General features: G+C 49.1%; 1 protein-coding gene across 1 annotated transcript; it reads right to left on the bottom strand.

The window, feature by feature from the left end:
* Nucleotides 1-210: 210 nt before the first annotated feature.
* On the bottom strand, nucleotides 211-3,648 carry LOC117794987 (zinc finger protein 689-like). Its single transcript, XM_011231754.3, has 3 exons — nucleotides 3,177-3,648; nucleotides 2,869-2,982; nucleotides 211-2,185 (listed from the first exon to the last, which is right to left on the bottom strand). Exons 1-3 carry the CDS (start codon nucleotides 3,370-3,372, stop codon nucleotides 987-989), a joined length of 1,509 nt encoding a protein of 502 aa, XP_011230056.2. The 5' UTR covers nucleotides 3,373-3,648; the 3' UTR covers nucleotides 211-986.
* Nucleotides 3,649-14,070: the final 10,422 nt, after the last annotated feature.

Genomic DNA, 14,070 nt, shown 5'->3' with positions numbered 1-14,070 from the left:
GCAGCGTTGGGCCAAGTGTGCTAAGGGACGGCGGTGCAGCCCGGCTGCGTAGGGCCCACAGCGCCGCTCTTCCTCCCAGGCCGCCTCGGCCTCGGTCTCGGTCTCGCCAGAGCCCCATCTGCGTCGCTGCGGGGGCTCCCTGCCGCCTCGGCACTCAAGACTTGAACGACGCTCGAACTTGGATTAAGCCCGCCTGTGTTGAGCGCTGCTCTAAGAGCTGGGTGCAGAGCAGGGAGCTAAACAAAGTCTCCCCGGCCATGGAGGTTACATGGCTGTCCACAGCCTTCCAGATCCTCGGGTGTCCGCTGGGTTGGACCCAAGGTTTAGTCCCAGAGCACCTGCAGGTCTCCGTGTCTGATGATGATTAAACGTGCCATCTCCAAACATAATGCTGGGGACTGGAAAGAGGTGGCACTAAGGGTTCCTGCTCTCGGTGGTGCTTACAACCTGGTGAGAGAGACACCTAATATATAAGCAAAGGTCTGGGTGCCTAAGCCACAGTGACACGCTCCAGGGAATTATGAGGCCGTCTCTCCCCTCTGAGTTGAGCCCAAGAAAAAATAAGCATTGTGAATCACTTCAGGAAAAAATAAGGCAATAATACTTTCTAACTTGCTGTAACATATGAAGGAGCTAGGAAATTTACATTAAAAGCTGTTTTCAGCAGGGGAGATTGGGTGAGGCTGTCCTCAGTATTCAAACAACTCTAATGTGCAAAGCTTGGAAGGATATACACAAGTGAGAAATATTGTACTGGACAGTTTTAACTGAATATATATTATTTAATCCTCACAACCACCTTGGGGGCAGTATTAATGTACTCATTTTATAGTCAGAGAGATGATGATGCGAGGGATGAGCCAAGATCGAACAAGAGATAAACTGGTTCAAAGCCTATGATCTTCCTCTTACATTCTGGCTCCTGGTCTAAGCTGAAATTTGTTCTGAGATTTAGAGTTAGGGGACACCCGGAGCTGACACTCGCACTACTGGAACATATCGGGAAAATGTCGGAAGTGTACTGATGGTTCCTGACCCTCAGGGACACGGGCGTGGGCTGGAGGTGGTAACAGAGGTCTGCCACCCCTCTGACTTGTCCTGCTTGTATGATGGGTCCATTGGTGGGCTTCCAGGGCACTCTTTTGTTTAAAGGTTTTCCCACACTGGGAACAAGGGAAAGGCCTCTCAACAGAATGGATGCGCCTATGGCTGTTGAGGACACAGGACAAGGTAAATTGGTGCCCACACTCGGGGCAGGAGTAGGGCTTCTCCCCTGTATGTGTGCGTCTGTGGATCGCCAGAGAGCCGCTCTGCCGGAAACAGCGGCCACAGTCAGGGCACTCATAGGGCTTTTCCCCAGTGTGAATGAGCTGATGCTGGAGCAGGTTATTTTGCTGGGCAAAGCGGGCACTGCAGTGGGCACAAGGGTAGGGGCGCTCACCGGAGTGGACCCGCTGGTGATTGGTCAGAAGGGAGGGGTAGGCGAAGCCCCGACCGCAGTCTGAACAGATATGGGGCTTCTTCCTAGTATGGGTACGCTGGTGGATAGCTAAGAGGGAAGGGTGTGTAAAGTGGCGTCCACACTCAGTGCACACGTACGGCTTCTCCCCCCCATGTCTGTGCCTGTGGATGGCCAGGGCCCCAGTCTGGCGGAAGCAGCGGCCACAATCTGGACATGAATACGGCTTGTCCCCCGTATGAAGCAGCTGGTGCTGGACGAGGTGAGCCCTCTGGGAGAACTGAAGCCCACAAGGCCCACAGACATATGGACGGTCTCCAGAGTGGATTCGCCGATGTCTGACCAGCATCGAGGGGTAGGCAAAGAGCCTCCCACAGTCTGGGCAGGAGAAGGGCTTCTCCCCTGTATGGATGCGCATATGGACAGCCAGGTTGCCTCTTTGGCGGAAGCAACGTCCACACTGGTCGCAGGGAAAGGGCCGTTCCCCCGAGTGGACCCGCTGGTGGCTGGCTAGGAGGGAGGGGTAGCTGAAAGAACGGCTGCATTCCAGGCACGGGTAGGGCCTCTTGGGAGTCTTGTTGCATGGCGGCCCAGTGTCTGTGGACAGCTGAGCCAATGGACGGCTGCAGTTCCTGAAACCAGGAACCAGCCTGGCCTTCTTCACAGGGACACCCTCATGCCCCTTGGCCCCGCTTTTGCTGCTGGCTCCATTCTTTTTCTTGGTTTCTAAAGAGACAAGAGGATTGAAACGGAATTGTTGAGCGCTTGCACGATCATGCCTGCGTTTTCTCTCACAATGGGGAGATGGAGGTGAAGGGAGCAGCAGCAGGGCGTTCCTGTGTTCTAGACCCTGTTTCAGAGCCCCCAGGCTCATCTCAGGCAGCAGCTCCCCCTTCCATGGCCCACAGGCCCTTTTTTCCCCTTGGGTAGGGCTTGGGAAATGGCAGTTTCGTCAGAAGGTGAGGGATTGTATGGCCTGCTGGAAATAGGCAATCACCTGCCGTGTTAAAGCCTCTAAATGCAGGCATTTCACCAGGGACAGAGATTTCTCCAGGGACTGGAAGGGACTGCAGGCCAGTGTATGTAAAAATAGCCCCCTGGGCCAACATTACCGGTGTCACTGAGTGAACTTCTGGCCCCTTTCTGAAGTATGCAGACACTCCAGGAACATAGAGGAAGGCTCAGTACATTCTATCCCCAACTTCTCTCCCAGCTACCTAGCTGTCCTTGACCCAAGGAAGGCACCAGGTCTTGTAAAGGGAACTTTGAAAGACAAGGCTCAGAGGATTCTTACCAACCAGGGTCTGTAAGAGAGGCTGTGTGTGGGAAGGAGGCTGTGGGAAGGGCCTGCCTGTGGCTCGCTCGCTCCCAAGAGAGGCTGCCGTCCAGCTCAGCCCCACTTTCCTCACCTATCCCAGATCCTGGGTGCCTCGCCCCCTCCTCGGGATCCTCGGCCTCCGGGCTCCACACCTCCTTCTTTCTCTCCAGCCAGGAGATGAGGGCAGGTTTGGGGCCTGCGAATCCTAGGGGAGAAGAGGCGACAGCGGACAGGGTGAGAGGTTGGAGCCTAGACAAGGCACTTCCTCTGCAGGGGTGGGTACAGCCTTTTGAACCGGAGCGAAGACCACCCCCAACAGCAGAAACTCAGGCGCGTCCGACCCGAGTCTAAAAATCTCCGTGTCACCAAAAGGGAAAGAAGGGGCGGGCCGGGCCTCACCGAGCGCGCCCAGGTGGCCATAGGTCTCCCGCATCACGTCCCGGTACAGGGCCCTCTGCGCGGGCCGCAGACAGCCCCACTCGTCCGGGGAGAAATACACGGCCACGTCCGCGAAGCTCACGGCGCCTGGCCTCCCTCGCCCGGACCGGGTGTGTCCCTGCCCGCCGGCGAGGCGCGGGGCCCGGGGCGGCGCCATGGGTCCAGCGCTTTTCCCTGCGGTTCGCCCTCGGATCCGGGGTTCTAGACGCGGCGGGGCGGAACCCGGCCGGTGCTCGGGCTCAGAGCGCCTCCCCGGAGGCCCGAAGGGCACCAGGACCAGCCTCTCGTGGGGCCAGTGAAAACCCCTCCGGAGTTATTCTTACGGGTCCTGCAAGGACCTGGGTTAGAGCACCGGAGGATGCCAGCTGCCACGGCGGGAGCACGGCAGACGCTCACCCACCCCTCCGCTGCACCAGGGCTAGACACCCTTCGCCCTCAAAGATAATGGCACCACTGGGCTTCACGCCCTTCTCCCTCCCGTGCACGGTCATTGGCTGGCGCGGGGCAGGAAACCAGGAGCCGCGTTCTGATTGGGTCTCGGCCAATCACTCCTTGGAGGGAAGCCGCCTTCTTCCTGGAGCGCCTGCTAACCCGGGGAGCTCTCCTGCAGAGCACCTGCTCGGAGCCCCGCGGGGCGTCGGGCCTCGCGTGCGGAGGGACGGCGGTGCAGCCCGGCTGCCCGGGACTCACAGCGCCGCTCCTCCTCCCGGGTCGGCTCGGCCCCGGTCTCGCCAGAGCCCCATCTGCGTCGCTGCGGGGGCTCCCTGCCGCCTTGGCACTCAAACTTGAACGACGCTCTAACTTGGATTAAGCCCGCCTGTGTTGAGCGCTGCTCTAGGATCTGGGTGCAGAGCAGGGAGCTAAACAAAGTCTCCCTGGCCATGGACGTTACAGGGCTGTCCACAGCCTTCCAGATCCTCGGGTCTCCGCTGGGTTGGACCCAAGGTTTAGTCCCAGAGCACCTGCAGGTCTCCGTGTCTGATGGTGATTAAACGTGCCATCTCCAAACATAATGCTGGGGACTGGAAAGAGGTGGCACTAAGGGTGCCTGCTCTCAGTGATGCTTACAACCCCGTGAGGTAGACACACAGATATACAAAGGTCTGGGTGCCTCAAGGGCTGGAAAAGCTGGAGCCAGCCGTCCCAAGGTAATAAAGACATCATAATGCAGTGCAGATTTCATCCCTAGCTTAGTTGACTTTTCTATAGGCATCTGAAGGCAGGCCAGTCGGCCTCTTGCATATTTCACCTCCGGTGACATCCTTTTTGCAACATACTAGTAAACCTGTGAAGATTCACGAGGGATCTACCATGAGAAAACCACAGTAATAGCACTGACACACTCCAGGGAATTATAAGACAGTCTCTCGCCGGAGTTGAGCACAGAAAAAGAGAAGCATTGTGAATCAATTAGGAAGAAGAAAGAAGAAAGAAGAAAGAAAGAAAGAAGAAAGAAAGAAAGAAAGAAAGAAAGAAAGAAAGAAAGAAAGAAAAAGAAAGAGAGAAAGAAAGAAAGAAAGAGAGAAAGAAAGAGAGAAAAGAAAGAGAGAAAAAGAAAGAGAAAGAGAGAAAGAAAGAGAAAGAAAGAGAGAAAGAGAGAAAGAAAGAAAGAAAGAAAGAAAGAAAGAAAGAAAGAAAAAGAAAAAGAAAGAAAGAAAAAGAAAGCAAGCAGGCAAATAGCTCCTCACTGACTGAAACCTGGAGAAAGAGCTAGAGAAATTACATTGAAAGCAGTTGTTTAGGGGCACCTGGGTAGCTCTGTCAGTTAAGCGTCTGACTCTTGGTTTCAGCTCAGGTCATGATCCCAGGGTGGTGAGACTGAGCCCCATGTGGGACTCTCTGCTTAGTGGGGAGTTGGCTTCGCTCCCTCTTCCCCTCCCCCTGCTCGAGCACACACTCTCATGTTCTCCCTCTAAAATAAATTGAATCTTTTTTTTTTTTTAAAAAGCAGTTGTTGGGGCGCCTGGGTGGCACAGCGGTTAAGCGTCTGCCTTCGGCTCAGGGCGTGATCCCGGCGTTATGGGATCGAGCCCCACATCAGGCTCCTCTGCTGTGAGCCTGCTTCTTCCTCTCCCACTCCCCCTGCTTGTGTTCCCTCTCTCGCTGGCTGTCTCTATCTCTGTCAAATAAATAAATAAAATCTTTAAAAAAAAAAAAAAGCAGTTGTTTAAGGGGCGCCTGGGTGGCACAGCGGTTAAGCGTCTGCCTTCGGCTCAGGGCGTGATCCCGGCGTTATGGGATCGAGCCCCACATCAGGCTCCTCTGCTGTGAGCCTGCTTCCCTCTCCCACTCCCCTTGCTTGTGTTCCCTCTCTCGCTGGCTGTCTCTCTCTCTGTCAAATAAATAAATAAAATCTTTTAAAAAAAAAAAAGCAGTTGTTTAAAACAGGAATGATTAGATAAAGCTGTTTAATATTAAAAAAAACTGTGCTGTTCTCCAAACCATTAGGAGGCCTACTATTGGAAGGAAGGAAGGAAGAAAAGGAAGGAAGGAGAAAGAAAAAAAGGGAAAGAAAAAGAAGGAAAAGGAAGGAAGGAAGAAAGAAAAGAAGAGGAAAGAAAGAAAGAATGAACAGCTGCTGGCCAGGATGTGGAGTCACTGGGATCCTGTGCACTGTGGGTGGAAATGTAAAATGGTGCAGCCACTATGGAGAACTCTATGATGGGTTCTAAATAAATATTAAAAGTAGAATTACTTTATGATCTAGCAATTCCACTTTAGGAATGTGCCCCAAGAATTCAAAGAGCTATTTGTCTACACGTGTTTGTAGCAGCAAATTCACAATAGGCAAGAGATGGAAGGAACCCAAGTGTCTGCGGACCGATGAATAGGGAAACAACATGTGGTCGATGACGTGCTATGGAATACCATCCAGCTGAAAAAGGAAGGAAATTCTGACACATGCTACAACTCGGATTAAACTTGAGGACGTTATACTAAGGGAAATAAGTCAGTCACAAAAAGATAAATACTGCATGAATTCACTTATAGAGTTGTATAAAGTATCAAATTCATAGAAACAGGAGGTTGGGTGATTGTGATAGTGGTTGGTTGATTGCCACAGGCTGAGGTGAGGTGGGGGACGGGGAGCTGTTTAATGAGTATAGAGTTTCAGTTTTGCAAGAGGAGAAAGGTCTGGAGATTGGTTGCCCAACGATGCGAGTGTACACTTAAAAAATGGTTAAGATGGTAAGTTTTATGTTGTGTGTATTTTACCACAAATAAAAATAAAAAATTCTTTTTATTTTAAGATTTTATTTATTTATGTGACAGAGAGACAGCCAGCGAGAGAGGGAAAACAGCAGGGAGAGGAAGAAGCAGGCTCCCAGCAGAGAAGCCTGATGTGGGACTCGATCCTGGAATGCCAGGATCACGCCCTGAGCCGAAGGCAGACGCTTTAACGACTGCGCTACCCAGGTGCCCCCAAAATAAAAAATTCTTAACCAAATATACTAGCAGACCAAATCCAGCAACATATAAAAAAGATTATATACCAGGATAGCACAGGACTAACCCAGAAATGTAAAGTTGGTTTAACATCTGAAAATCAATTAATATAATACATCATACATCAATAAAAGACAAAACCCACATGATCATCTTAACAGAAGTGCAAAAAGCACTTGACAATATCCAACACCCCGTCATGACAAAACTGCTCAAAAACTAGGAGTCAAAGAGAGTGTCCTCCACCTAATGAAAGACTGAATGCTTTACCCCTAAGATAAGGAAAAAGACGAGGAAGTCAATTCTTGCCACTTCTATTCTATTCTACTCACCACTGTTATTCTCATCACTTCTATTACATCGTACTGTTCTAGCCAGAGCAATTAGGCAAGAAAATAAAATCAAAGCATCCAGATGAGAACGAAAGATGTAAAACTATCTGTAGATGACATGATATACAAACCCTTGAGGAATTCATTGAAAAAGCCATTAGTACTGGGCTGCCTGTCCAGCACCTGTCCAGTCAGTAGAGCATATGACTCTTTATCTCGAGGTTGTGAGTTCAAGCCCCACATTGGGTGTAGAGCTCACTTTGAAAAAGGAAAAGAACAAAAAGCCATTAGTACAGCCATTTTATAAAACTGTCGATTTCTTACAAAACTAAACATGCTCTCAGCATATGATCCAGCAGTTATGCTCCTTGGTATTTACCCAAATAAGTTACTAACTTATGTCCACAAAAAACCTGCACACAGATGCGTATAGCAACTTTATTCATAACTGCCAAAGCCTGGAAGGAACCAAGATGTCCTTTAGTAGGTGAACAGATAAATAACACGTGGTACATTCATACAGTGAAATATTAGCACTAAAAAGACATGAGCTATTAAGCCATGAAAAGCCATCTAGTAGCCTTAAATGCATATTATGAAGAGAAAGAAGGCCATCTGAAAAAGCTGCATACTGTATGATTCCAACTATGTTACATTCTGGAAAAGGCAAAACCATGGAGACAGTAAAAAGATCAGTGGCGGCCAGGGTTTGGGGAGAAGGAATGATAGGTGGAGCATAGAAGATTTTTAGGGTAATGATACTATAATAATTGGTGGATACATGTCATTATGCCTCTAACAAAACCCACAGAATGTACAAAACCAAAAGTGAGCCCTAATGTAAACGGTGGACTTTGGGTGATAATGTCAGTGTATATTCAAACGCACCAATCGTGGTGGCTGAGATTGGCGGTACTGGGATATGGGAACTCTCAGTACTTTCAACTTAACCCTAAATTACTCTAAAAAATAAAATATACTAAAAATGTTTTAAAAAATAATGATTCATGTTATAACACGAACCTTCAAAACAGTATGCCGGATGAAAAAAGCCAGACAAAAGACCACATGTCTATTGATTCCAAAGATATGAAATGTCCAGAATAGGCAAATTGATAGACCGAAAGTAAATTAGTGGTTTCCGGGGCTGAAGGAGGGGAGAATGGGTCCTGATGGCTAAAGGGTTTCCTTCCGGGGGGATGAAAACATTCTGGAGTTAGATTGTGGTGATGTTTGTACAACTCTCTGAATATACAAAAAATCACTGAATTGTATACTTAAAAGGGACGAAGTTTAGGGTGTGTTAATTATATCTCAATAGAACCGTTAAAAAAAAAAAAACCCAAACATCCAACTATGCTGTAGCCTTAAACAAGGAAAGATGGATGTGTAAACTATTTTACAAACAAAACAAAACACCCCAAGTCTTCCCGAGTCATTCTGGAACAGTCCCTCCCTAAGGCTCAGCCCCGTCACTTTACCCCCTCTGTCCTCCATCCCCTCTAAGGCCTTTTGCACGTCTGGGTGGTTTCCGTGGCTGCAGCTCTCGCCCAAGAACTGGTTTCGATATATTGTGAAAAATGAATGAGTGAGCCGCAAAAATGGGCAGAGCGAGCGCCCCCACGTGGCCTTAGGTTTCCGGCATCCCACCCGGCACGAGGCCTTCTGAGCCTCAGATTTCTCCGTTCCCCCAAGAAAAAATACACAAACGCCGCGGCGAGCCTCCTCGGCTCGGGTCCAGGTTCTGCGCTCCAGATGCGGAGCGGGGCTGGAGGCGGCGCTCTGGATTCTTCCAGTCCCCGGATCCTGGATGCCCCAACCCCAGGGCCACAGTCTTTTCCGGGCTGAGGAGACACGGCCCCACCGGGCCCGGAGTCTGAGCTGGCCCGCATTCGGCTTCGCGTGGGGGCCAAGCTCCGGCCGGAACGGAGGAATCACGGCATCGTGGGTCACTCTGGTAGGCAGAGTGGACGATGGTACCGGAAAATGCCCCAAGAGAATATGGCGGCGACCTCCCTTCACAACCGTCGTTCAGATGCACTCGGAAGCTTGTTATTCGTTCCGGTTGACCTTATCTGTCAAGAGTCGGCTCCGAACGCTCAGCTCCGGCTCATATAACTCCTAGGCCCTTATTGGCGCTGGCGGAGAGCGGCTAGAGGACGTTGCCCCTAGCAGCGCCCACTGATTGGACCATTCCATCACTGAAACAACTAGGTCTGCGCTGGTTGGTCCCTGGGGCCAGGCTCTAGGACGCTGTTGCTAGGTAACGCCTGACCGGGGGCCAGTTCACACGCGCAGGGTGAGGCGCCGCGAGGAGGTTACTGCGCCCGGAGCCCGCACTGGTCAGTGCCTTCTGCCTGAGTGCGCTTCGGCTCCTGCTGTGCCCCTGACCCCCGGGCCTCCGGGAGTGCTTCCTGGCTGCAAAATGAACCGTGTACCTTCCTGAGAAAAGCCAGTTCTAGGAAGCCAAGCACATTTAGGGGATTTTTTCATTATCCCGGGTGGCGCAACAGCCTTCTTGTGAATTATCGAACCCTGAGCAACGCTCCTCGTGAGGGTAGGGAGTGTGGTCCCTGTTTAAGAAGAAGAACATTGCGACTGGCTCGCTGGTACTCAGGGCTATATGGCTCCAAGTCCAGTGCTCTTTCTAGTGACATAATCACAAGAGCTTTCCGTCCTGAGCCATCGCAGCCGTTAAGCCGTTCACACACACACTCCTGGGATAGAAGTCCTGGCCACCAGTTGGACTTCAGTGGCTTACAGAAGCGCCCTCTTCCCTTTTACCACTCTGAAGGCTGAGTGGGCAAAGGCAGAATCTTATTCTTTGTTGTTCATAAACATCTAATAATTGTAGTGTAATGACAAAACAACAACCTACACAGTGTGCTGGGAACTGCAAAAACACTTCAGTACGTTATCTCATTTAATCCCTGTAACAGCCCCATGAAGCTGATCATTTCACTCTCTGAATGGGGCACTCAAACTCAATTCAGTAAGATAGCCTCCTCTTTAACACTGCTAAATTAAGGCGCCAGCATTAGAATCCAATGTATCTGACTTTGAAGCCCATTTATCCTAACCATTGTGCTATACAGCTACTCCTAACCACAGCAACTGTCCAAAAATATCAAAGGAATTGGGGTTCCAGGGTGGCTCAGTCGGTTAAGCATCCAACTCTTGCTTTCAGCTCAGCTCATGATCTCAGGGTTGTGACATCAAGTCCCACGTCAGGCTCCGGGCTCAGTGAGGAGTCAGCTTGAGATTCTTTCCCCCTTCTTTTTCCTACCCCTCTGTTACTCCCTCTGCTCATGCTCTCTCTCTCACTCTCTCTCAGATAAATAAATAAAATATTTTTTAAAAAAAATCAAAGGAATGAAACATTTTTTTTTCTTTGCTTTCCCCTTGCTCCTGCGCCCCACCCCCATCTAAGAAAGAGATGGTCCTTCTACTTCAAGAGTTTGCAATGGGGGGCGCCTGGGTGGCACAGCGGTTAAGCGTCTGCCTTCGGCTCAGGGCGTGATCCCGGCGTTGTGGGATCGAGCCCCACGTCAGGCTCCTCTGCTATGAGCCTGCTTCTTCCTCTCCCACTCCCCCTGCTTGTGTTCCCTCTCTCGCTGGCTGTCTCTATCTCTGTCGAATAAATAAATAAAATCTTTAAAAAAAAAAAAGAGTTTGCAATGGACTCTCATTCCATAATTCACTCCCATTACAGATATGAGACACAGGACCTGTGATGGGCTCCTAATTCAGCAGGAAGAGATCAGGAGAAAGAGGAACTTCTCTTGAGCCCTGGCTCTGCCTCTTGGCAGCTGTGTAATGTAGGCAAGTTACCTTACCTTGCCAGTGTAGGTTTCTTTGTAAAACTGGGGTCATATCATCTGGGGACATGTCATTGAGGTTAAATAAGCTAACTGTGTAAAGTTTGGGGCCCGGTAGGCAGTTAATTCAAGAGAGTTATTATTTGAGGGAAATGGAACTTGCCAATGAGAGATGCTTCCTTCCATCTCCTACTATTTGAAACAGTGAGAAATGTCATAAGTTTATATTTTTTATTCTTGGAGAAGCCTTGAAGGTTGGAGGTATGGCCTTTGCCCCATCTTCTTCAGAGTCCCATCACTTAGCTATTAAGTATCTCCCAAACCCATATCCTTGGTGTCCCCCTCCCTCTCCCCGGCTCAACTAACCTAGACTTCTGGAAGATACCTGGATAGTGTTTGCAATGCCCTCAGGTGAATCTGGATCGAAGAACTGAGACCCCAGTTCTTTTTGCTACTTCTTAACATGTTTCTGGATTTTTTTTCTACTATTGAGGGCGATTCTGTTGATGCTTAATCAGAGCTAAGAGATGGAAAAATACTTCAGGCCCTTGGGAAAGGGGTGAGGTCACTTCCCACTTTTTCATTCAGGTGATGTCCTTGTAAGAGCTCAAAAGGGCCCAGCACTTCCTGTACCAGTAGTGAGAAATTTCTGGGTACTCTTCTGTGGCTAATCAGTTCTTAGGCCCTAGAGAAGCAACAGTCACATTCAGGAAAGAGGCAAGGCCATGCACCTTGGTGCAAATCCAACATAGAGAGTTTCCAGAAGGCCCAGTTACAGTCAAGGCAACATATCTGATTCCAGGGTTTAAAGTGGGGGATTAACACAGACTTGGATGCAGACTGTAAGTCCCAAGATGTCAGGGCATTGTGAATGCCATGCCATGGTCCTCAGTCTCAGGGCGGGGCACCTGCTCTGGCACTGATATTTCCATCTCCCAAGGTTTCTTGGCTTTTCATCCCTTCCTTCTGCATCCCCTTCCTCTTATCTTCTGCTGGAAAATAGGGAGAATCTCAGAACTTCGTCTGTAACAATTTTTGGTCATGAAGGCAGTGGGCAACTTCAAAGACTTGAGTCAGAGCTCCCCTGGAGAGTTGATTAAGAGAGGTGCCCAAGTCCCCACGGTTGGCTCACAGTCCTATAGAATCTTGGGACCGTTAAGCCCTCATCAAGAGCCCATCTTGTCTATGAGGATTGACAGAATGCCTCAGTCTGGGCATTGTTCTCCACCTGGGAAGGTAGACTCGACCTCAACACTCCTTTCCAATAATAGGAACCCCCTAGGGACTCTCTAGGATTAGCTCAGGAAAAGACAAGCGTCCTGAGGTACTCACCCTATAGAGAAACTACTTCGATATCCTTTACATTTTAGGTTTCTAAAGGCCCAAGATTAGTAACACATGAGTATTCAGAAAAGTGTAGCTGGAAACCTAAAAAAAAAAAAAAAGAACCCACTAGATTGTAACCTCTTTTTAGTGAATGTCATATTAAAATCCTAATCCTAATCTTCACCTTAAAGTGATCATGAACATCGACTGACCTCGTACAACTCTCCCACCGCAACCAAAGAAAATGTACCCTGAGCTCCAACACTTCATTCATCTTTGGGACCCTTTCCAAAGAGTTTATGTTTCCTTGTGAATTCCCATTTATAAAGCATTCTGATCCTATGCTCCCCATTAGCAAGGGACTAAGATTCTCTGCCTTAATTTTCTTACCTATTAAATGTGGATAATCATTTCTTTTTCTTATGGATGTTGTGAAGATTAAATGAGATAGTGTAATCAAAGATCCTCTTTAGGAACACTGAGTTTCAGGACCTGAGTTCGGTAAGTGCTGAACAAAATTTATTTCTCTTCCCCAGTTCCCAATTGGGACCCTCTCTCTCTATATCATTCATTGGAGAAAAGATGTGTGGAGAAGGAATAGTCAAGGGTTCTTTTTAGAAACTTATTGTTATATTCCCCCAACCTAGAAGCAGCTTGGTACCACTTATAATCTGAGAAAATAGAACTAACCTAGGAAAGGTCCTGAAATTGTACCAGATGGTTCCTTTAGAGGGAGATCTTTGCAAGGGATGGGTCCTTGAGGCTTTCCAAGATGTCTGACTTCAGGCATACATTGATCCCCTCAACTCAACTGACTTCTCTGGGACATGCCTTATCTTTGGGATCCGGAGCTTCGGAGGACCACAGATCTCCACTTTTGTCCCACCCAAGAAACAAAGGTTCTCTCAGATCCTAGGGAAGAAGAAATGAGTCAGAGACGGTATAGGAGTCCCAGAGGAAGTGTGTGTGTTGGGGGAGAGGTGGTGGTGGGGGTAGGAATCCTGCGAGGCCTCAGCTAGGCATTATTGGAACCATTTTAACAATAAACACACACACACACACACACACACACACACACACACACACACACAAACTGGAGGCTCGGAGAAATTAAGTGGTTTGCCCAAGCCCACACCACGTGTAAGAGAAAGAATCCGGACCAGAATTCAAGTCTGTCTGGTATCAGTGCCCGAGCACTTAACCACTTGCAGGTACTGAATATGTTGTCTCTGTGATCCACAGCTTCAGGGCCTCAGAAGCATGGCCCAGGGGGGTGGGCGCAGTCGGTCTTGGGCCCCAAGGCCTTATTTTCAGGAAACTCTGAAATATAAACTTCTTTTTTTTTAATTAAGATTTTATTTATTTATTTGAGAGCGCGCGAGCGAGAAAGCAGAGCAGGAGTAGGGGTAGGGGCAGGGGCAGAGCGAGAGGAAACAGACTCCTCGCTGAGCAGGGAACCCAATGCGCGACTTGGTCCCAGGTCACCGCTGAGCAGGGAACCCAATGCGCGACTTGGTCCCAGGTCACTGGGATCATGACCTGAGCCGAAGGCAGCCGCTTAAATGACTGAGCCACCCAGGCGCCCCTGAAATGTAAACTTTTGATTTTATCTTCTAACAAGTAGTCTGGACCCAGAAACTATTACTAGACCTTACCTTATGTATTATTTTTCTCTTATAGTTATTTTGTGAATAGCACAGTTACATTGCAGTGTATTTTCGTGTTAAGAGCATCAGTACGCTAAATGCATTTAAGATACACCACTGCTGTACTTTTTGTTCTGTTTTGTTTTGTTTTAGTCCCTCCCCTCCCCATTTAAAAACTACAGCTTGGGAGGGGGTGGGTATGTAGGGCTAGAACTTCTGCCTACTTTTTAATTAGACCCACGTCGGCCTGGGGCAGCCTCCTTGCCGCCCAGGGATCCTCCCCATT

Source organism: Ailuropoda melanoleuca, chromosome 10, assembly GCF_002007445.2.
Source record: "Ailuropoda melanoleuca isolate Jingjing chromosome 10, ASM200744v2, whole genome shotgun sequence".
Taxonomy (NCBI): Eukaryota; Metazoa; Chordata; class Mammalia; order Carnivora; family Ursidae; genus Ailuropoda; species Ailuropoda melanoleuca.
This window is presented reverse-complemented; position numbering and strand designations above follow the sequence as displayed.

Excerpts from the sequence above, each read along its gene's own strand:
- LOC117794987 (XM_011231754.3), bottom strand. The coding sequence starts at position 3,372 with ATGGCGCCGCCCCGGGCCCCGCGCCTCGCCGGCGGGCAGGGACACACC. Across the intron at positions 2,983-3,176 it reads TGGCCACCTGGGCGCGCTCG|GATTCGCAGGCCCCAAACCT; the intron begins GTGAGGCCCGGC and ends CTTCTCCCCTAG. Across the intron at positions 2,186-2,868 it reads GCACCCAGGATCTGGGATAG|AAACCAAGAAAAAGAATGGA; the intron begins GTGAGGAAAGTG and ends TTGTCTCTTTAG.